General features: G+C 42.4%; 1 protein-coding gene across 5 annotated transcripts in view; it reads left to right on the top strand.

Annotated features, from left to right (window-relative positions):
* DPY19L3 (dpy-19 like C-mannosyltransferase 3) overlaps positions 1 to 22,964 on the top strand; it is a 70,343-nt gene that overhangs the window by 41,610 nt on the left and 5,769 nt on the right. For 2 of the 5 annotated variants that reach the window (XM_045796145.2, XM_045796144.2), the window contains exons 9-17: positions 153 to 284; positions 1,649 to 1,750; positions 3,673 to 3,746; positions 3,926 to 4,084; positions 6,978 to 7,100; positions 7,470 to 7,581; positions 8,423 to 8,479; positions 12,594 to 12,676; positions 20,847 to 20,979. In XM_045796145.2, the coding sequence (XP_045652101.1) occupies positions 153 to 284; positions 1,649 to 1,750; positions 3,673 to 3,746; positions 3,926 to 4,084; positions 6,978 to 7,100; positions 7,470 to 7,581; positions 8,423 to 8,479; positions 12,594 to 12,676; positions 20,847 to 20,979 (975 nt within the window). The remainder of the gene's footprint in view (positions 1 to 152; positions 285 to 1,648; positions 1,751 to 3,672; positions 3,747 to 3,925; positions 4,085 to 6,977; positions 7,101 to 7,469; positions 7,582 to 8,422; positions 8,480 to 12,593; positions 12,677 to 20,846; positions 20,980 to 22,964) is intronic. The other 3 variants (XM_045796146.2, XM_045796148.2, XM_045796149.2) reach the window with 3 other exon arrangements.

Below are 22,964 nucleotides of genomic sequence, written 5' to 3' on the forward strand. Positions count from 1 at the left end.
GATTTCCTTTGGGGGACTTTTTTTAGACTGAACTACTTGAAGCGAGGTGTGTTATTGGTGACTCAGGCTGTAGCCAGCCCGTGGCCAACATGTCAGCATGTGGTGGTCTCTTGATAAAATCCATTTCACCGTCTGATCTTTGCTTGTTGCAGGCGACATGGCTGTACGGCATCCAAATGACAGGTTTGCTCCTGGTCTGCATCCTTCAGTTTTTTAATTCTATGATTCTTGGATCATTGCTTATCAGTTTTAATCTTTCAGTATTAATTGCAAGAAAACTTCAGGTAGGACATTTTTGTGTCCTTAATGCAATTTTTTTTTTAATTGTGTGGTTGGTTGGGCCTTATTTTCATACAGTGCACAAAGGAAGTTGTCTGAGCAAATTCCCACTGAAAAGCACTGAGGGCATTATTCAGGTGTTTTGTGAGGGGTTTTACATGCATGGTATAGCATTTCTGTTTTCTAGCTTTCTGATGTGCCATCCCTTTGTTTTGACATGTTTCTTTTCTTAGAGAATTGGCATCTTAGTTCAGGGATTAGCCAAAGATGCTTATTTGAATGCCATCGATAGGAAGTTGAAATAAAAGCAAAAATCTTCAACTTTTTTTGTGTGTGTGAATCCAAGAGTAAGAAGAAGGTGTTGCTTGGGGAAATGTTCGTTGCGGTGTCAAGTTGGTGGACACCGTACTACTGATGTGGTAGCCCTGCTCTTTACCCCTCGTTCTGTACCATGGTCTTGATTTTTAAGTGAATTAAAACTAACTCTGAATTGTGAGAAGCCAGAGACATACACATAGAAATAAGGGGACACTTCCTAGAGTGTCACGTTTGAAAACATTGACCTGATTCTTTTGGCTTTAGTCAGTAATTCAAATTTCTTAAAGTTACATGAGATTTAATTAAGAGTCCATTGTTTTTCTTCATATAGCGTCACAAAGCCTGTTTTCTTTCTCATAAGCATATGAGAAACATTTCTCATAAACACTTTTATATCAAGAAGCTGTTTTACTTTCTGCTTTGGAAAGAATAAATCCTTTTTCTTTTGGAGTGAGAGCTGTCATGGACAAGCTGTCATAACGACTTTTAAGAACAGGCTTTAGTTGATTATCTAAAACAGTAGTTCTCACTCATCCTTCTAACTCTAATTATAAATAAACATCACGAATATTTAACTCTTCAGATATTATAGTTGATAATCTTAAAATTATCTAAGGGTTATAAGAAAACTATTATGTGTCAAAGAGCACAATTTACCTTTTTTTATACTGATAGCTCTTTTATTTAATTGGGTTATGGCTGTGTCTGTGCTACATGAATTAATGGATCAGTGATCACAAGATTTGTTCAGTCAGTGTATTCTGAGTCTCTTCTGGCAGACTCCATACTCTGGTTGCAAAGGTCTTAAAAAAAAAAAAAGAAAGAAAGATGGGGACAGTTTTCTGATCTTATGAAGCTTGTTATTAAGGAATTCATTTACTCTTATATTAGAAATTTATAAATATTAAAACATTGTAATCTCATAAAAACTTGGTTATATTTTCCACATATTTTCTCTATGCTGCATGATCAAATGTTTTAAATCCTTAAGTAATCCCATCTTAAATGTTTATGAACTAAAGAATTGAAACTCAACTGTTTTAATTTCTAGAAAAATCTGAAGACTGGAAGCTTCCTTAATAGGCTTGGGAAACTATTGTTACATTTATTTGCAGTTTTATGTTTGACACTTTTTCTCAACAACATTATTAAGGTAGGTTAATAAAATGACCTTTAATTCATATTACTACAGAATTAGCAGTTTTACTTGTAACAAGCTGTGCTTTAACTTTGTTTCAATAACAGTTGTTTTCTTGATTTTAGTCACTGATTTCTGTTCATCCTTTGTTAAAGATTTTTTTATCCATTTGACAGTGGGAGCATGAGTGGAGGGGGGTAGGAGCAGAGGGAGAGGGAGAAGCAGTTTCCCCGCTGAGCGCAGAGCCTGACGTGGGGCTTGATCCTATGACCCTGAGATCATGACCTGAGCCAAAGGCAGCTGCTTAACCGATGGAGCCACAGGCACCCCTGTTCACTCTTTAATTAATGTTCTAACTTGAACTCACTTTTTGAGTTAAACTTTTTAAAAGCTCACCTTTAAAAGCACTGAACAAGTGTTTCTCTAAACTTAAAAAATTCTACTTTTTAGAGAGCATTTTCTTACACCATGGTACAAAAAAAAGCGGACATGATTTTTACTGGGTAAAGTTAAATAAACTGGCAGGGCGTCTGGCTGGCTCCGTTGGTGGAGCATGTGACTTTTGGTCTCGGAGTCATCAGTTGGAGCCCCACATTGCGTGTGGAGATTACTTTTAAAAAAGAGAGATAAATTAACTTTACTGTCAGAAGCACAGTGATTTATTAAGATGATTTTGCCCCTTCTAGAAGGCTGGTTTCAGGACAGGAGACATCTGCATGTACATGACAGACTCCTTCTCTTCCGTAAGAGAATGGCAGTCCCTCTTCCTGTCTGTTGACTATCAAAGACTCACTCATCCAGGCGCATTAAACACTTCCACTCCGGGTCCTTGTCACTATGTTCTTCAACTCCATACAATTCAGTACTTATCAAAAGCTTATTTGAGCTGAGCAATCAGCATTTCTGAAGGGTTGGCTGAAAGATACGCAGTTCATCCATTCCCCCACTCTAGATACTCAGTGATCTGTGCCTGGATTAAGTCAGCAGAGAGCTGCCTGCCTGGACCATTGATTCTTGACTTCCCAAAGAATAACATCTATTGAATTGTACTTGATGTCTTGCCAACTACGTACAATGAGAGGAATTAGAAAAAATCTTCTTTGAGGCTCCTGCTGTTTTTACTGTACCCATGAGGAAAATTCCTCTTGAGTCTCAGTTCTAGGAGTGTTAGGATCTCTTTTGAGCAACTGGTTTGTTTTAATCTTAGAAGCTGCGCTTTTATCTCCGTCTGCATTTGCTAGTTTGATGCGTGAGCCCAGATTTATGGCTCATCTCGAGCGAATGTATTTTATGTACTAACCTCACTTCCCAGATTCATTGTCTTCTCTTTTCTGTCTTCATTTTCCTTCTGACAGGATTTCTTCACCCATTTCTGTTATATGGATTTTTATAAGCCATATATTAAAAATAAAGTTATGTGCATGATAATCACTAATGATGCGCCCTGGCATTTGTCGGTTCCCCCGGACGGCCACCGCGGGGGCGTCGATTGTCTTTGTGTAACTGAGTCCTCTATTACTTGTGTCTGCAGACAGAAACCCCAAAGCCACACAGGCCCTGTGGGCTCTGTATCTGTTTGAGGTTTCAGATCATCATATTATTGGTTTTCTGATCAAAAAATTTGTACTTTACAGGGCCTCAGCCCTCTGCCGAAGACCGAAGAAGCTCATCTTTTATCTATTACTTACATGTAAGATGGTTGGAAAAAATGATTCTGCTAAAAAAAAAAAAAAAAAAAAGGAACAGAGGGAGCTTGAAAGTCCCCGTGTTAGAATTCCTCAGTTCTAACAACTATTGAGAATATTCGCTAATTTTATAAACACATGTGCACACAGTCCTTTGAAACTGGACACTGAATATATGTATTCAATGGGAAATTATCAGGAAACCATGCATAAGGCACTAATAACAATTTTCATTTTCTCCCTCCCTGATAGAAAATTCTTAATCTGAAGTCAGACGAACACATATTTAAATTTCTGAAGGCAAAATTTGGGTTTGGAGCAACAAGGTAGGACTGAACTTAAAATTTATGTTTGCTTTCTTTATATTAAATCAGCAGGGACTTTAAAACTTAATTTATCATTATGCCTTCAACTACTAATACCAGGCTCATTTTGAGGAAAAATTTGTGGTTTATTTATCTTGTACTGAATTTAATACTTTGCTTTCTTTTCATTTGTTTCCTAGAGATTTTGATGCAAATCTGTATCTGTGTGAAGAAGCATTTGGCCTCTTACCTTTTAATACATTTGGAAGGCTTTCAGATACTCTCCTTTTTTATGCTTACATATTTGTTCTGTCCATCACAGTGATGGCAGCCTTAGCGGTCGCCTTCCATAATCTCAGGTACGGCATGTTGCAGAAACCTGTCCTATGCTTTAATGAACTTGTTCTTGTGTTGCAGAAAAATTGCAGTTGAAATTCAAAATATCAGGCACAGATAGGCACAAAATATCAGGCCCCCTCTTTTCAGCTCAGAGGGGGATCATAACCAGATGAGAGTGGACCCCACACTCCGTAGTTAAGGATCGACCAGCTAAGAGACAGCAAAAAGCAGGCAGTGCAGTCAAGACTGGTCTGGGAACAAGGTCCTCTTTGAGCCAGTTCTGCATTGCCCTTATTATGGAATGGGGATACTCAGAAGACCTACTCTGTAGGGTTCTGTGGAGAGTAAATAAGTTAAAACAATAGTACTTAGAATGGTGCCTCGCGTAGGATATTTTGTAGATTTTAGCTGTCATTAAGCTGGTATTATTACTGACTCATAGTCTCTGTTTCATTCTCATTATTAGTTTCCTATTGTTTTTCTACCTTTTGTCTAGCTGCCTTTTTTATTGCTCGTGAAATATCAGGAGTTAACCATTGTTTGTTTAGTTGCATCTTGCTAAGGGGCTTATAAAGTTGAGGTGGACCGTTACTATTAGCGTCCGCCAAAGTCTTCAGTAATAATTGACTATGTCTAAAAAACTTAACATGTTCACTAATCTGCTAAAAGAAAGAGTGGGGGAGTATAAAGACTTTTTTAAAGCCTGTAGAATGCCTACCTACAAAGCTGATGGAGGTTTTTGCATTTACTATCCATGTTAAATTGAAAGAAAATTAAGTGTAAGAAATTGAAGCTACTGTCATTTGTGAAAACTTAATGAAGCTCAGAAGGAAGCCCTTTTCTCTGTAGTTATCTTGCCAATTAAGGTGCTGGTGATCTGTGATTCGCAGCCACCAGAGAGCTGTGCTGGGAAAGGGCATTAAAATGAGTCCAGATCAGTTGAGATGTTTTATGATTATTAAGAGTGAAGCCACATTGAACCATGAAAATATTTCATTGACTATAAACTATTTTAGTATCTTTCAGAAGTGTTCTTAGCCCGATATCTAGCCCAAGATAAAATTTAGTCCTGTAAAAATAGATGGAAATTATTCTAGACAGTGTAATTTAACATTATTCCCGACACGCCAAGTGTCGGCAGGACTCTAGACTGCATGCAAAGCAGGGAGCTCAGTTGGCCTGCAGTGTTTTGTGACGGTGTCTGCCATGCTCAGTGTGAGTCTGTGAGCCGTCTCTGCAGGCTGACTGGTGTGTGATTGTAGGGGAAGATGCTCTAAAGAGCGTCCTCATCTACCAGGTAGGGGTATTAGAACCTTATTAAAAGAAAACATTACATTAATTAAAGTAATGTAAGAATTATTGTATCTTAGTATTAATTAACTTTTAAGTAATTTGAAGGATATTTTATCAATGCCAAGTATTTGAAGTATTTCTACCATTTTAGTACTAGGAAGGATGATACTATTATGTTTATGCAACACATCTGCATTAGTGTAAAGGCTAGGACTGCAAGGGGATTAACTCACGGGCTCTGTGTTCGCGGGATTGGTAAGAGCTTTCCAGTTTGGCCGGGGAGATGGGGAGAGGTGTTGCAAAATTCTCTCAGGTATCAAGGGGAGATGAGAACATATGTTCTCCTTGTCTGGAGCAATCTTTTAGTAGCAACATAGAAGCCAGAGTTTGGGTTGTAATATGTAACGTCTAAGTCAAGATTATTACCAGTGGTGAAAATTACCCTAGAATATCAGTTTGATTTTCGTGTGAATCTAGGGTGGTGGAAGGATTTCTAGGAAAGAAGAGCTCTCTAGTTGCATGGAAGCGCCATATATATCCAGGTCTATAGGATTTTATGAAGGGTAAGTGGGGCCTTGTAAAGGTATTGTTTTTATCTTAAACTGGCAGCCCCTCCTGCTGTTTCCTTATCCCCTTGACAACAAATTGTACAACATCCGAACCCACTCGCCCATCTCAGCATCTCCAGAGTTCAGACAACCAGATAGGACAGTATGTGCTTCCCCGGTGTGATGCAATTTAGAGTACAGCATATCCCCCATGCAGTGTTCTTGCCAGAATAAATGAACTTGACTCTAATAATTAACCTCTAGATCTAATTACAATTTTATAAGGAGCATGGGAATACAGAAATGTATTCAACACCACCACAAGGAGACAATCAGCCAAGTCCAGAAGGTGGGAGTAGTTACAGGACAAATGATACGTTTCCTTCAGGCAATAAATGGCCTCCAACTGGAAGATACTTGCATTGATTGAAAATAATTTAAAGAGACGTTGATGAAATGCAGTGTGAAAGCTGTGGGTCCTAATTCAAAGAAACCCCCTGAAAAATGTGTTAATGTGGCATTAATAGAAAACAGAATATGAATTGGGTGTTATATGATAAGGAATTATTATTCATTTTATGGGTGTAATTATTTTAATGGAGCCATCTTTGATTTTAAAAAGTCATGTTCAACATCTTTAATGAGGTATTGGTTGGTTAAAATGTGATCATTTGTTCAGAAGGGAACTGAATTCCACGTTTACGGATTCATTTTTATTTTTTCTTCTTTGTAAAAACTTGTAAAATGCTAGTAACTCATGAAATATCTTTAAAGATATCTTGCAATGTAAGTGATCCCAGAAGAATTTTTTCTATTTTCTTGTAATTTAAAGGGTTGAAGCATTCTAAATTTTTACTTAAAATGAAATTTGTTAAATTTTAGTTATTAGTGCATTGTTATACCAGTTTTATCCTTACAAATTCAGAGTTGATTAATGCTGATTCATTTTCGCTTAGAGCAGTAACACATTTCTAAATACATGAGGCATAAGTTTCTGGTATCTTTAAAAAAGGTTTAACTAGCTTAAATGATGTATCCAGCTTCAATTTTGTATGTGTGTTGTTTTATTCAGTGATTCTACAAGCCAGCGATCCACGGGTCAAATGGGAAAGTGCACGATCATCCTGAAACCAGAAACTGCTTACAACCTAATACATACCATTCTGTTTGGATTCTTGGCATTGAGTACAATGAGGTATTTTGTCTTACCTGTTTGCTTGATTATTTTTTTACTCGACCACTCTATGCATGACATATTTTAGCAATGCAACTCGGAAACAGCCCTCTTCATTGATAATTATGGTTCCCGTAAAATGTCCTTGTTTACTACCTTCTCCAGTACAAAATATTACTAGTAACTAGTTTTTTCCTAATTATCAGCATTCCTCCATTTTTATTTATATGATTTTCTTGAAAGGCAGTGAAATTCATAACTAACTCTTTGTCAGTTGGTTCCTGCACAGCCTCAGTCAGATTGTCCTCTCACAGATGGCACAGCTGTGTCGCACTGCAGGTCTGTCCGCAGCTGGCACCGGTTGACCTGCGGATGTCTCTGTTGTTACAGAATGAAATACCTCTGGACGTCGCACATGTGTGTGTTCGCGTCGTTTGGCTTATGCAGCCCTGAGATATGGGAGTTACTCCTGAAGTCGCTCCATCTTTATAACCCAAAGAGGGTCAGTGCTGTCCCTTTGCCATTTCCCTTTCATTATGAGTTTTAGGATTTCTTTCATACCAGTTCCTGTTATTTTCAGTAGTTGCCTGTTCATCGGTCTGATGAAATGGAGACTAAAATTTGAAGCTGAAAATAGATAACTGACACATTATGATTTTTTAAATTTTATTTTAGAGAGCGAGCAGGGGAAGGGCAGAGGGGCAGAAGGAGAGGGAGAGAGAGAGTCTTAAGCAGGCTCCATTCCCAGCATGGAGCCCCATGCAGGGCTTGAGCTCATGACCCTGAGATCATAACCTGAGCTGAAGTCAAGATCTGACGCTTAACCCACCAAGCCACCCAGGTGCCCTGACACATTATGATTTTATAAGGAGTTATTTTTTAAATAACTTTATTCTCAACTTTAATTTTATTTTTTAAATCATTTGTTTTTTCCCAGACCGTAAGTTAGATGTGCTCATTATACTGAATTTGGAAATACTGTAAAGCATACAAGGAAAAATTAAAAATCACCAGTAACCCCATTGTCCAGAGTTATCACCATTATTATTATAAATTATACTTAGAACAAATATTAGTAAGTGTATGGTTATGATTAATAGCCTGTAAATGCAGTTTTGAGTTATTCTCCCCTATAAATTCACAAGGTGGCAATATGGTAGATGCTAGGAGTATCTCCTGAGTGATTGGGACCCTTACGTTGACTTAGTTGTTGGGCAGATTGGAGACTCATGCTGCACTAAAGTACATTTCTGTTGTTTTAAAAAGAAAAAAAGTCATGTGTTTACAAAGCAAAACTGTAAGGCAAAAATACCTGTGATCTAAATAATGTCTTTCTTATATAGATATGTATAATGCGATATTCAGTACCGATATTAATACTGCTGTATCTGTGCTATAAGGTAAGACTGATTTTCCTCATTCTTGCCATCATTAATTTAGCAGAATAATTGCTTTGACTCAATGTACTCTATGTTATTGGCAAATAGAATGGTTTGCAGAGGCTACAAACATCTCCTTCGCTTCTCACGAAGGCACTGATAGGAAAACCGATCTGTTTCCCAAAAGTATTTAACAAGTAAAAACATTATAGCAAAAACAACTACAGTTTAATTTTTCTAATTAATTTTGGTTCTGACTTACTATTCAGCTGATGCAAATTCTAAAAATAAACATGTTTTCAGACCTATATTGAGGTGAATAAAGTAGAAAAATAATTTCCCGTTACCTGCGTTATAGAGAATAAGAGATCCTAAAATGCATCCTTTTTTTTTTTTTTTTAATATTTTATTTATTTATTTGACAGAGATAGAGACAGCCAGCGAGAGAGGGAACACAAGCAGGGGGAGTGGGAGAGGAAGAAGCAGGCTCACAGCGGAGGAGCCTGATGTGGGGCTCGATCCCGGAACACCGGGATCACGCCCTGAGCCGAAGGCAGACGCTTTAACCGCTGTGCCACCCAGGCGCCCCCCTAAAATGCATCCTATTTTAACCTACGTATTTTATTAGATGCTTAAAATAATCTCTATAGGGACTGGGTATATGTAAATACATACAGTCCCGGATTCGCCTCATTAGCTGTCCTTCAGTTTCAATAGGAAATCATGAAGTTCTTCATGCTCTCAGTTGACTAATTTCTGAAATAGCTTTAACTGTGCTTCAGTTCTGAGAATCCCCCGTAAGAGACAGGGAGTCGTCAGTCCGGCTATTTGGTGACCCTTTTGTCGCATCTTTGAGATTTAGAGACTTGCATCGGTACCTGGGCAGGGAGCCCAGGCTATGCTAGCCAGTTGAGCTTTTACCCTCTTTTTTAAAAAATCTGATATATTTTTTTTAAGTTTAGATTTTTTCCTTCAAATTTGGTTTCATGTTAGAACAGTAGGTTTCCTACTCTACTGTGGGTAGCCCCTCATCTGGGCAGGGGCTGCCGGGAGGAGGGGGGCTCACCCATGGAGAGGGTCAGCTACAGCAGCTCAGCTTTTGGTTTTATCTGTTTATACTTTCATGTAGGATTTTATCTGAAGCCAAAGGTTTTAGGCTAAAAATCATGTTTGCAAATCACACTATTGGATGATTCTGCTGTAAATATTTCAAAACATTACGCTCTGTCACGTTCCTGTCTATCAGAGCACCTGCTGTCGCAGGCAGAGCACTGTGCTAACTCAGACCCTGGAAACCATAGGTTCTTTCTTCCCCCTGCCTCTGGGAGTTTTATTGCTCGAATGTAAATAAATGAAACTTCTTTAAAACCTCTGGAAAGCAACAACTAGAGATTAAACGGAGTGTATGTTTAATAACGAATGGGGTAACTTGACCTCTGCACATGGGTTCTGAGTGATAAAGCACCCTCCTCCCAGAAGAGACGGAGCTCACCGTGCTTCTTGTTCACACTAAAGATATACACACACTGTCACAATCTTTCTCCACAGTCGCTCTGTGCGTAGGCTGAGTTCTTAGGTCTCAGCTATGTGTTTGGAATTTTATTGATTTCTTTATAGCTATGTGAGGATTTAAATCTCTTGTTCTTAGTAAAATTGAGGAAGGAGAGTACAGAAGAAATCAACTATGCTGTACAGCACTGGTTCTCAGAGTGTGGTCCCCAGACAGGCAGCATCAGCATCACTTGGGAACGTGTTAGAGATACAGATATTTGGGTCCCTCGCACTCCAGACCAGACCTACTGAATCACAAACTCTGGGAGTCGAGTCCAGAAATGTGCATTTTCCTCGGCCCTCTAGGTGGGGCTAATGCATAGAACTGGGCTTCTCGGCAGAGGCGCTGTGGACATTCTGGCTAGATAGTCCTTTGTCGCAGGGGGCTGTCCTGTGTGTTGTAGGATGTTTAGCAGCGTCCCTACTTGGTACGCCCTAGGGGCCAGCAGCACCTCCCTCCAGTCGTGACGATCAAAAATCTCCAGACATTGGGAAACATCCCCTTGGGGGTGGGGCAAAATCCCTCCACCCACCCCTCTTGAAAACTATTACTATAAAAAGACCAGTGATAGCACCAAAAAAGCCATCATTTCCAGGAAATCTACGTAGCCATTCTTTGAGTAAGAGAGTAACTCGGAAGACTCCTTCCAAAGATTGACCTGGCATCAGCATAGCCCTTCTCAGCTCCAACTTCAGGAGAAACCCTGATGCATCCAGCTTTCACCGTACAAAACAGTTTAGATAGCCCAGCCTCTCAAAATGTAAATTCACAAAGATGGTAAAGATGTTATGCACATTAAGAAGTACCCTGAAACTGAGGCTGTTTTCCAGCTATCGAACAGATTTACCTGTGAGTAAAATGAACTCCTGTATTTCAAAGCCTGATGTTGAGTTTCACAGAGCAATTATCATGGGGATTTAGATTTTCTTGTTCATAGTAGCAATTTTGCTATATATCTCTTCAGAACAATCCTGTTTAAAAGGGAAACACATGCACTTCACTCTAAAATCAGGAGTTTAATAAAATTGCTACTCTCGTGTTAACTTACTGGCATTGCTGAAATCTCGTATCATTTAGAAACAGCAGTTAGTTAATGCAACACTTATTTTCACGTTGCTTAAGAAGTTTATCACAAGACGGTGTTACTAGGTTTGAACATTTTCAGAATTAACAACAGCAACTTCCAAGGTAGAAAATGTTCTAATAATCATTGAATTCATAGATTTCAACATATGTTTTATACCAAAAGAATGAGGACATATCATTAAAAAGTTGGCATTCTACTGATGATCCAAATTAATAGGGATAATTGAAATATTACACAGGTATCATTGAATCACTATGATTACATCTCTTCTAAAACTTGGAGCCAGTAGTGCCGACACCTGATTTTCTATCACCAGCAGTCGTGCTGGTTCATGCACCCAGGGGACAAGATGAGAATGAGCACTAAAAATGGCCGAAGACAAGATGACAAGATATGAAAGTGACAGGGCTAAAACACAGCCACCGACCAGTCAGGTGCCCACACTGGTTCTAGTTAGTGGTTCTGAAGGACAATTACTGCATTTTCCACATTAATGAAGCACAGACCCATTGTCAGGGGCCTTCTTCCAACATAGGAATTGTGCTGTTCACCCTTGGGTGTAAGTGGGTGATCAAGGCTTCGTAGCCAGTCGTCATTTGACACAGCAGTGAACATGTAATTAATTGTGGCATTAACCAGGCAATTATGTTAGAAAAGCCGTGGACTTGGAGTGGGATGTTTACGCTCTCTCTGCATCACCTTAACTAACTCGAGTAGGTGGCACCAGTGGCATAAATAGAATATTCAGATGCACCAGATTTGCCTGGAGAGTCCTAATTTCAAATACTCTTCTCTCCTGTGTACCTGTAGTTACATTAAAATACACTGAGGCATTTGTCCAGATTTCCAGTGCAGACGCTGTGAACACCGTGAAGAAGGGGCTGGATTTGGAGTCAGGTTTCAAGTGGTAGCCCTGCCCCTCTGTGACTTGGTCAAGTCCTCTCTCCGAGCCAGCGTCTCCAGACTAGTAACGTAAAGAGTAAACAGCAGTAGGGATGACGCCTTCCGTGTCCACGGGGATGAGTGAGATTCTGTGTTCCAGAGTATGTTTGCAGCTCCACAACGGTGCTGTCTTGTGAGGGCATTTTCTGTCTCGAGGGGAGATGGCACGACGGAAGTGAGCGTTTCCGATATCCTGTGAGCTTCCTCGTGGCTGCCATCCCTGTCATACCCAAATTAACGTTTGCCTAGGTACTAACACCACATACGACAGCATTTTTACCAGAGTAAAATAAAAGCTCTTTTTTAAAAGTTGACAACCCCTCTAGTCCTGATCAGCTTTGGCTCAAGATAATTTGGGGACCTTATCTCAGACTTTGGCTCGCTTTAGGCCAGGAGGGCGAACTGCGGAGGTGAGGTCATTCTGATACTGCACTTGTCCTGTTGATCTAGCTCGCGAACTCTATGCAGTTTCCCCTCTTTCATTTGAATCTTAGTGATAGTTGTGGGTGCGGGGGTGGATTTTGTTTTTGTTTTTGTTTTGTTTTTAATTTCAGTTCTGGCCAGGAATGATGGATGAACTCTCCGAGTTGAGAGAATTCTATGATCCAGACACAGTGGAGCTGATGAACTGGATTAAGTAAGAGGATTTTTTTTAACCTTTAAAAATATAAAGTGCCTTTTAAGAGTCACTATAGACCTCATTTGGTGTTTTCTTTTTTCTGAATCTAATTGTGAAGATACATTCATTTTCAAGTTTTTCTTTAAAACCCTATATTTGGAAATAATTTCCTTCCATTCAAGAACTATTCTAACCACAGTCTCATGAAGAAGGGAAAAAACCCACAAGGAGAGGAACACAGAGCTGGAGGATGTACTCCAGGCCACTGACAGCCATGGAAAGAAAGCTTTATACTCTCGGCGACTTCCACCTTTACTGAAGTTGCTTTCATTTTCATACCATCCAGGTTTTCTGTGACTGCTGACACATTGAAGTATTCTTTCCTTGCTAATCATGTAAAAGTTAGAGTCCTACTCCTTGCACATTTCATTTTAATGAAACATATTGCCCAAGCCTAGGCCTAAAGGAAACTGAAAATACAAAGTCCTCTCTCTCGAACATCGTCGTGTTTAGCATTATATCGGTTCTTATTGGTGCCTCTGCGTTCGGCATCAGGATGAACTGTTAGTGAAACCGGGCTCCCACCAGCACAAATAAACTTTTCTACCCAGAGCAGTATTCCTGTGCCCGGTACTACTGTATTTCCCTGTTTTATAACCAAAGAGCAGCAGTGTAATGATTCACATGTAAATAGATGTCGCAAATCTTGTGTGACATACTCCGAAGGCATCGGCGGTATCATCTCCATGCCTTAGAATTTTAGTAGCCGTATTGGCACTTGCTCATGACTAATGCTGACTAACCAGTACAGTTTAGCACCGCTTGTGTTATTAAGAGATGGTAAATGTTTGATAGCTTAGGTCTCTTGAGTGCAATACATGGGTTTTACAGAGATTTATGTCTAAAATATATATGTGGCTTTGGTCCCAATGTCGGACTGGCTTTGACTAGATGCAGGGAGTATAATTTTTCAGATATTTCCAGTGGTGAGATTACGAAGCAGGGCTTTGTCTTTATTTATTTAACTTTAAATCATGGCAGACAATTATAAATAATCCCTTCAGTATTTATTGTGTATGGGGAAAGAGGGTTATTCGTATAAAGAAAAGCTAATTACTATTGCATTAACTATAGTCAACTGGAAATTTATGACACGTACATCTGAAGGTGAGGCTGATATTTTCTGTCGTTAAAATTGCACTCTTGATACAAATGGTGCAGGGCACGCGCTGTCCAGTAGAATCCCGAAGCTGGCGGGTCTGGAGGGTCTGCCTAGATCGGTGCCGTAAACGTCCCACCTCCACGCCCCAGTCTTACAGGAATGAACTGTAGCGTCAGTACACATGTGTCCTAGCAGATCCCAGGTCGGGCTTGGCAGTGTCGGCCTGGCTGTACTTACTGTAGGGCCTCTGTTTCCGTGCTTGTCCTCACAGAAAATTATTTAAAGTAACGCTTCTGGTTCTGAAAAATTGTGGATGAGAGATTATATTCCGGGTGTAAAGAAGACAGTCTGTTAGTCTGTTATTTCTCTCACTTGGGAAAGCGATCTTTGTTCCTTACTTTCTCCTCTCACTAACGTGGTCCTCTCCCTGAATGGAGACATATTCTTTTTACTTTTTAAAAAATCCTCAGCAACTGGAAAGCTTTGTATTGTTCCAAAATATTGGTTTCATTGTGATCTAATCCTGCTTGCTTTCCCTTAAAATTCTTCAAATCCAAATTATTGTTTTTGCAAAAATAGCTGCTGGGCATGTTTGTGAAATAAGCTTAAGTGATGATGAATATATGCCAAAATAGGGTCTATTTAGACACAAAATGTATTTGTGTAAATCAACATTTAAATCGGCTCTGGTCTGTCGCCTTCAATTCCAAACACAAGGGAATGTACTTAATATTCTTTTAACTCGCCCTGATTTCTTCTGTTTCTGAAACATAAAATACGACCTTCAGCTTTCATTTTAGTGCTTTGATCAGTCACGTGTGTCCATGCCATGAGTAGCTTGGAGCTGGGCTGGAGGACAGGCTGCCGCCTAAGGATACGTGGCGTGTGTCCCAGAGTCTGTCTGCCATCGTCTGGGGGCAGCCCCCAGGCCTCCGGTGGGGACCCAGCCCCGTCTGTGAGGAATGCCTGCTTCCTCTGCCTGGGCTGCTGCTGTTCCCGCCGGGCACCGTGGTAACGCCACGTCCGTCTTCCGGCAGCGCGTGCGGGGGCGGGGGGCCTCCGCTACAGGATGGCTGCCCTTGAGGAGGAGTCAGGATGAGAAACGGCCACCTGCAGGAACTCGAGGGGAACCTCAAGTGAGCCTCCGTTACGGCACGGGGCGCCTCCGATGTGAAGCGGGGGAAGCAGCTTACCCCCCATGTCCCCGTCTCTGCTTCAGGTGCTTAGCGCTGGGGCGAACCGCACAGCTATGCCTGCCTGGGGCGTCGCTCTTGTGCTTCCATTTGGAGATTAGGTCTTGCCAAGTATTCGCTTGGACTTCTCGGGGTCGGAGGATTCCATCACCTCAGCAGGAGTTGGTTCTTTGCTTTTGCAGGGGCCTCAGGTATGACCTTTAACTGGCTAACCAGACAGCCGCCAGGGAAGATAAAGGGCATTCCGTTAGGATACCACCTGTTAATATGAGAGGGGCCGCACCGCAGGGACTCGATTTCTGTGAAAGTGTTGAAAGCCTTAATACATGAAGTTATATCTGAACTTGTATACTTACGAATATAATTTAACAGCTATTTATTGAGCACCAGCTATATATAGGACATGATGATGAACGTGTAAATGGGGTGGCCATCCCCCCCCCCTTTTTTTTTTAGAGGGAGAGAGAGAGGTAGAGGATGGGGCAGAGGGAAAGAGAAAGAATCTTAAGCAGGCTCCATACTGGGCATGGAACCTGATGGAGGGCTCGGTCTTATGACCCTGAGATCATGACCTGAGCCGAAATCAAGAGTCAGACGCTTAACCGCCTGAGCCACCCAGGTGCTCCTCCATTCATTTTAACTGCCTCTTCACTAGAGCAAATGTTGAGCCTCAGCACCATTGTCTTCATTCTTTTCTCCACCCCCCCCCCCCCGCAGTCTTATTGTTGACTCCACTTTAAGATTTTCAGAGGCTTACCAGGTTTCAACTGAAATATTTTTGAAGTTCTAATTTTTAGTAACAGAAATTTCCTATCTTTAGATCTTCCTTAGAGATTTTTTTTTTAAGATTTTATTTATTTGAGAGCGAGAGAGAGAGTGCACACGAGTGGGGGCAGGGCCAGAGGGAGAAGTGGACTCTAAGCTGAACAGGGAGCCTGACCTGGGACTCGATCCCAAGTACCCAGGATCATGATCTGAGCTGAAAGCAGTCACTTAACTGACTGAGCCACCCAGGCTTCCCTAGAGTAGAGATTTAAATTTAAATATAAAATTAAGAACTCTGTGAGATTCAATTCCTCGTTAATCAGCAAGGACATTTTGTTGAAATCAACCCCAGAACCTTCCCTGGGAGAACTGAGAGGCCACTCACTGCGCCCCTTCCGCAGAGCCACCCTTGTGCTCACCTGGTCGCCTGCCTCCTGCGTGACACTGACAGGCTGCACCCCTTGTCCCCCAGCAGATTAAGTGCCCGTGTTCATATTGACTCCTTTTTGCTGATAATGTTTCCCAAATACAAAGATTAAAAACCTGGTATGTTGGGCTTTTTGGTTTTTTGAGGGTTTTTTTTCCTGTTCCGGTATTGCTTTCAGCGAGCCCTGGGTGGCACTTGTTGGGCTTTCTGTGTGACCAGGAAGCACATTTACTTCCACGAGGCCAAACGCCACAGCAGTGGTGCTTCATACCTTGTTCCTTTGTGCCCTCTGAGTGTTTCAGTCTTGGTTCCTGAAATTCTTCTTTGACGTTGTGCAATCAAGACACTCCTATGCGTTTAAGTATTTTGAGATGTGACATTTTAACTACGGGGCTTTAGATGATTTTTCACCAGCAGTAGTCTCTTTTCAGTGATGAAGCCTGCATAGGCAACATTTTCTCAATGGGACTAGGAAAATGGCCCAAACTTCCTTAGCATTTTATCAAAGCAGAAAGAATTACTGGATATTTTAAAATATGATGAAGGTTAAGTTCAGGCCTCAAATGCCTATAAGCCTCTTTTATATTTAATGAATCATTTTGTGGTATTTGCATAATTCTATAAATTTTTGAAGTGTAGATAAAGCAAATGTTCACACATTATATTATAATGCTCAGTTTACCCATTAGTTCAACAGTAATTAACTTGTTGAAGCTTAGAGCTTCAAAAATAAATGAGATTATTTGTTCAAAATGCCATCAGGTCTTCCTGGAATGACATTTAAATTATGTAATGTAAATCCGTTTGACCTGTGAGTCCTTGTCATTATTTAGTGACATTTCTTACAGAATAAATTGTTTGCAGGTTGGGCAGCCTGCTATAGAGCTTGGCAGAGAGCTATAAAAACAAATTATCCTTTCATTTTATACATCATTTGTTCAAACATTGGTAAAAATTGCTTTGTTTTTCTATAATAGAGAAGTGTCATTCAGTGGTTAAAAGCACATTAGCTATTTGAGACACAGACCACAGACTGTGTCAGCAGAAGTATCTGAAGGAGGAAGAGCCAGCCTTACACCTGCCATACTGCATATATTAAGGACAAAGAATGCCTTTCCCCTTTGCCTGCTAAGTTTACCATAGAAAATGTAAAACACAGTGAATCTAGATTTTTAAAGTTCAGGAAATGTGTGATTCTTTTTAATTTTGTTCCACTTTGCTTGTTTGTTTTACTTAGCATTTGCTTTATGGGTAACCTTAAATATTTAAAGTAGCAGTGAAATGTCCCAGGTTTACCATGGGGCTAGCATATAAAGCCAAGTCAGTAGAAGAAAGCGAATAAACATCATCTCTGCTACGCTTGATAGTCAATAGTTTTCAAAGAAGTATTCTTTCTAGTTCATTTTATAGGCATTAGGATGCTTGTATTTTGCTACTTTATTTTTTTTTAAACATTACAGCATTAGCATTTTTTTTTATTTTTAAAGATTTTATTTATTTATTTGACAGAGAGAGAGACAGCCTCCGAGAGAGGGAGCACAAGCAGGGGGAGTGGGAGAGGAAGAAGCAGGCTCTCAGCGGAAGAGCCTGATGCGGGGCTCGATCCTAGAATCCTGGGATCAGGCCCTGAGCTGAAGGCAGACGCTGAACAACTGAGCCACCCAGGGACCCCTGTATTTTGCTACATTAAAATAAAACCCCGGACCTTAGTGAAAGACTCTGTTAACAGTCCAGGAGATTGTTGTGCCAACAGTTGAAACAGATCACATTACTTTTACACTTTCTGACTCTTTATTAATGAGGCCAAATGTTAAAACATGTCGCAAGTGAGTGCAGTTTATTTCATTTTTCCCTCGGTGCCTCTCGGCAGTCATGTGATACATCACCTTGCTCTGCCTGCGGCTGGCTGCTCTCCGGGGGACTGCACCTGCTGTGCGGGAGGGGATACTCAGGTGCTCTTAGAACACCCAAAGGAGAAGGGCAAGATTGGCCATGATTGGACCGTGTCTGGTGTGTTTTGTTTCCAGGATGGCTAAAGGCCCACAGAAAGCACTAGTAAATGCATGCTAGCCTAACTACTCTTATTCGGAGTTTGCCTGTTTGCCTGTAGCGGGAACTGAGTCTGGCTCTGTTCGATTATTAGCCAGTAAGCTTCTTGAAGCCAGGTTGTACGGTGTTTGCCAGCCCAGCACGTAGTAGGCCCTCAGTGCTATAGTTTGACTGAATAAAGAATAACTTTATAACTCCCCAGCAAGCAGTTCAGGACTTTGGACATTTTAAACCTTTGTGAACTGCGTAATTCATCGAAGTGGTATGATCAGAGTCCAGGAAGGGAGATGAAACCTTGGTCATGAGCCATGAATAGACAACAGTCATATTGTTATAAAATATATATACTAGAAACAGCTCTGTGCATCTCCCTGATGCTGACTCCTGTTCTAATTCAAAATGGTGATGCTAAGACCTGAAGATGTGCACGGACGTGATCAGCTCAGCTGCCGGATTTGTCATTTGTGTAGAAAGCCCAGTTGGGCACCCTCCAGGCGGTTAGACTGTAGAGACCAGGATAGCTCAGCCACGGTTAGCTCCTGCCTCTACCCCACGCTCTGCCAGATAGGGAGACCAGACTTCACTTCTGCATTCTACACCTGTTGAGCTCAGTGGCCCCAAAGACAGTCACTTTGGGGCATCATCTCATATGTGGCATTATTGCGTGATCTATTGCAGTGGAATGGCTTAAGCCAGTTAGGAGTGTTCAAAAGGAAAGAAGACTGGCTTGGAAAAACATTGGCATTTTCTTGAATTCTTATTTGTCCGTGCTTAACGCTTGTTGGTCATTCTGGCACGCTGTGATGAGGGCGGCCCAGTCCTGGGGCCCAGGCTAACTGTTCAATATGTGTCCGTTGAGTTAAACTAAGTATTTGTAAAACGTCCCACTAAGGAGCACTACACCTTCACGTGTTGTCACTGAAATCCTCGTGTCCCCCTGACCACATGGGGCACATGTCAAGAATTCCCTGTAAATTGCTGGTTCAGGGGGACAGAGCAAACATCTGTTTGTTCTTGTGCTCCTGGGTCTGCTCGTTGGAAGGCTCACAACCTACCGAGCAAGCCAAGCTCACTGAACACTGTTTTCCCCTGGGATCCACACCCTAGGCTTTGGCGTGAGTCGGTGGGGATGCAGGTTATGCGTCATCCCGGGTGCCCGTTGAGAAAGCTCCTTGAAATCCAAGGGAATGAGAGTATCATTGTTAGAAAATCCTGAGTTCTTCAGGTAAATTCTTCGTAAGTGTTGCAACTTGAACCGTAGGATGTCTTACCCATAGGCACCCTGAGGCCTTTGTGGGATGGCATTCACACTGTAGTCTTAGCACTATGCTCAAGTGCATGGAACATCCTCGTGCCGTTTGGGAGTATGGCAGCGGCCGCTCTTAGAAACGGGGCACCGGAATAAATTTCTGCCCTCACCTCCAAAACCGCTGAGAAGGACAGCCTGCTCTAGCTCTTTCTACAGAGCAGGTTGAGTTTTAATAATTTCAGTGAGACTGCTTCTCAACACTGCCTCCATCTGTTAACTCGCCCAGGCAGGCCAGGCTCCACTTGCTTAGCGCAGGACGGCGCGTGCGGCAGTGGTACTCCCCGTGGTGCTCCCCGTGGTGCTCCCCGTGGTGCTCCCCGTGGGCCTCTGAGGAAGCGCCGCGGTGAGGAGTTGGTAGCAGGGCACACCTGTTCTTCACGGTAAACTGACGCCTTGGCGATTCGTGAGGGACTCCCAGGTTCCCAAAAACGTGGAATTAAAATCAACTACTAAAATTCTTCTTGTCCGGGGGGGAAAAGGAAGAATGCTCTGCTTGTAATCAGGGAGTCTTTCCTTCGACCTCCATCCTTGTCCCTCACACCCCACGGGGAGGCGGAGAATCGCAGCTCGGGGGCACGTGGAGAGCGAGGTCATGATTTAATAATATGGGAGCGCCCGTATTCCCCCACATTCCTTAGATCTTCATAATCAGGACCAAGGAAAGGAACATAGGAAATGCTTGCGTTTCCACATCAGAAATGGTGTACATCCCCATACTGAGTAATAAATTACTTTTTCAGAATCCCCTGTGTTCTTTTGTTTTTATTAATTCTTTTTTTTTTCTGAAAAGTAATTTATCATAATATCTGTGATCTTTTTTTCTGGTTTTGAACAAAAACAAGTTGGAATTGACTCATGATCAGCTGCAATTTCTGGCTTTATAATTTGTTTTACTCTAGGCAGCCCTTCAGTTAAGTTTCATACAAAACGTGATGACAGTCTTCTAAGTTCTTTTTTGTCAGAATGTGCCCCTCTGGGGCAAGAGCAGGAGAGGATTATGGGATTTAGCCTGGAAGACTTCGAGCCCGGAGATACCCACATCCTAAGGCCATTCGTTTTAAGAGTAAACCCAGCAAAACAATGAGAAGTTTCCCAACCATTGTCAAAAACAGATAGAAGTTTCGTAAAGCAATTTGCGTGCAAGTCAAGCAGCCTCCTGCGTTTGTCCGAAGTCTCAGCCCTTCCTGACGCTGCCGGGTGATTCTGGGAGTGGGATATTGTCATTGTTGTTGTCTGAGGAGATCTGAGCCGTGAGGTTAATTCAGACTCTTGCAATCTTTCAGCTCTAACACTCCAAGGAAGGCGGTGTTCGCTGGGAGCATGCAGCTGCTGGCCGGAGTCAAGCTGTGCACGGGGAGGACCTTGACCAACCACCCGCACTACGAAGACAACAGCCTGAGGGAGCGGACCAAAGCGGTGAGGGCAAGTCGGGCCTCAGGGCCCTGGGGCTGGTGGCTGCGAGTCTAGACTTTGCCCTGCCCCACGTCCACTAGAGCCATCCATATCCGTTCCTCTTGGTTAGAAGAATCACAGAAGAGAAACAGCTTGAGATGTGCGGAAAAGAGCATTTGAGACCAAAGCTCTCAGCGTTTGAATAGGAGAGGGAAGGAAAAGGAATAGGGGCACACTGGCTGCTTATTTTATGAACTGGTGTGCGTGTACGTGTGTGTTAATTGGTAATACGGCCACATGGTTCAAGCTTAAGAATAAACAAAAGAGAACTTAGTGAAAAGTCTACATTCCAGCCCTCTGCCAGCTGCTGGCTCCCCTCACAGGAGGCAGATAGTGTTAACAGTTTGTTGTATATCTCTCCACAGGGATTTTATGCGTGTACAGATGTGTGTACACACACACACGCACACTGTATTCATATTCTTTTCCCTCCCTTTTACGGGACAAGTCACATACCACATCTTGGTTTCTTTGGCACTCAACATAGTTTGCAGCTCCTTCCATATCAGTATATTAACAGCTTGCTTGTTCTTAAATCTACAAAAATTGTGTTATGCAGATGTAGCATATTTTATTTAACCCTTGGGGTTGTTTTCCTGTCTTTTGCAGCTATATAAATAATATTCCAAACGGTAAGCTTGCATACGCATCACTCCGCACATCCGATTCCTAGGGGTGGAAGCACTGGGGCAGAGAGCACGGGCGTTTGTAACAGAGCGTGACAGATCGTCCTAAGTCGCCCTCTGTACAGATGGTACTAGTTACGTTCCAGTCAGTGGCGCAGGGGGTACCTGTTTCCCTTAGTCCTCCCCAGCGGTGGCTTCAAACTTTTTAATGTTTTATATCAGTCATTTCTTAATCTTAATAGCTCAAAATTTGCTGAAAAGTCTTGTTTTGGCCTGAGATTTAACTAGCCTAAAAGCACATGGTTTTTTACTAAATCACCTGGATTTTATGAGAATATATGAACCTAGAGTCCTGCTAAAATGGGAATTTTTCAATTGGTGCAAGTGTTCGAGATCGCCCCAGGTTAGCTGGAGGAAGCAGGGAGGGTCCCTGGCTCTCCAGACCCAGAGTGCGGCAGAGAGGTGGCCTGTGTGGTGGGTCTGGGGGAGGGGGAGGGGCAGAAGCCACAGCAGGTGCACAAGGGGCTCCTCTGAGCACCATCGCCTCCAGGACCCTGCCCATGTGTGGGGACCGAGCTTTGTGCTCTCACAAAACTGATGTCGTGTAGGTTTGGGTGCCCTTCTGCAGTCGTGACCTTCAGGTCCTGGGAACACCGTGGGCGTGAGGCCCGCTGCTGGAGTGTGGCGAGGAGGGCCCCCCCAGCACCAGCAGCAGAAGCAGACCGCCTCCCCAGCGGGGCGCCCGTCTAGACGGGCACGTTGGCCCTCAGCGCCCCGTCTCTTCAGTCAGAGACCTCATTAGAAATCAGTGTGCGGGAGAGGAGTCGGCAGCCCTCTCCGCCAACCCCCCCACATTCACACATGCACACACACACACAAAAGACACGCAGCCTCTTCCTGACGCAAGTCACAGAGCACCCGGAGCTCACCGTCTGTCTTCACGTAAGGGATGCGGTGCTGGGGATGAGTGGGAAGGACGCGCCTCCCGCCGAGCCGCCGCTGGGTGCTGCGTGTTCTTGCTCCGGGACGGGTGACAGAGAAGTGTAGGGTCTCCTGCTGCTCCAGCAGGGGGCAGTCTGGCACCAAGGACCTCTGGCAGTCCTTCTCCGCAACTGCTGTTGTCAGAAGCTGGGGCTCCTTACAGGTATGCGCCATCATGCTGAATGGACGCTTTCCGCCCAAAGATCTTTTTAAAGGTAGAGAAGGAGTCTTATTTACTCCACTGTGTTGTTTACCTTGGGGAAGCAGCCTTAGAATTGGCACCTACCGATGAATAACTCCCAATGATACATTTTAAATCCATATCTATTTGGTGTCGAAATC

Source organism: Ursus americanus, chromosome 21 (assembly GCF_024610735.1).
Source record: "Ursus americanus isolate L20-20 chromosome 21, mUrsAme1.1.p, whole genome shotgun sequence".
NCBI lineage: Eukaryota > Metazoa > Chordata > Mammalia > Carnivora > Ursidae > Ursus > Ursus americanus.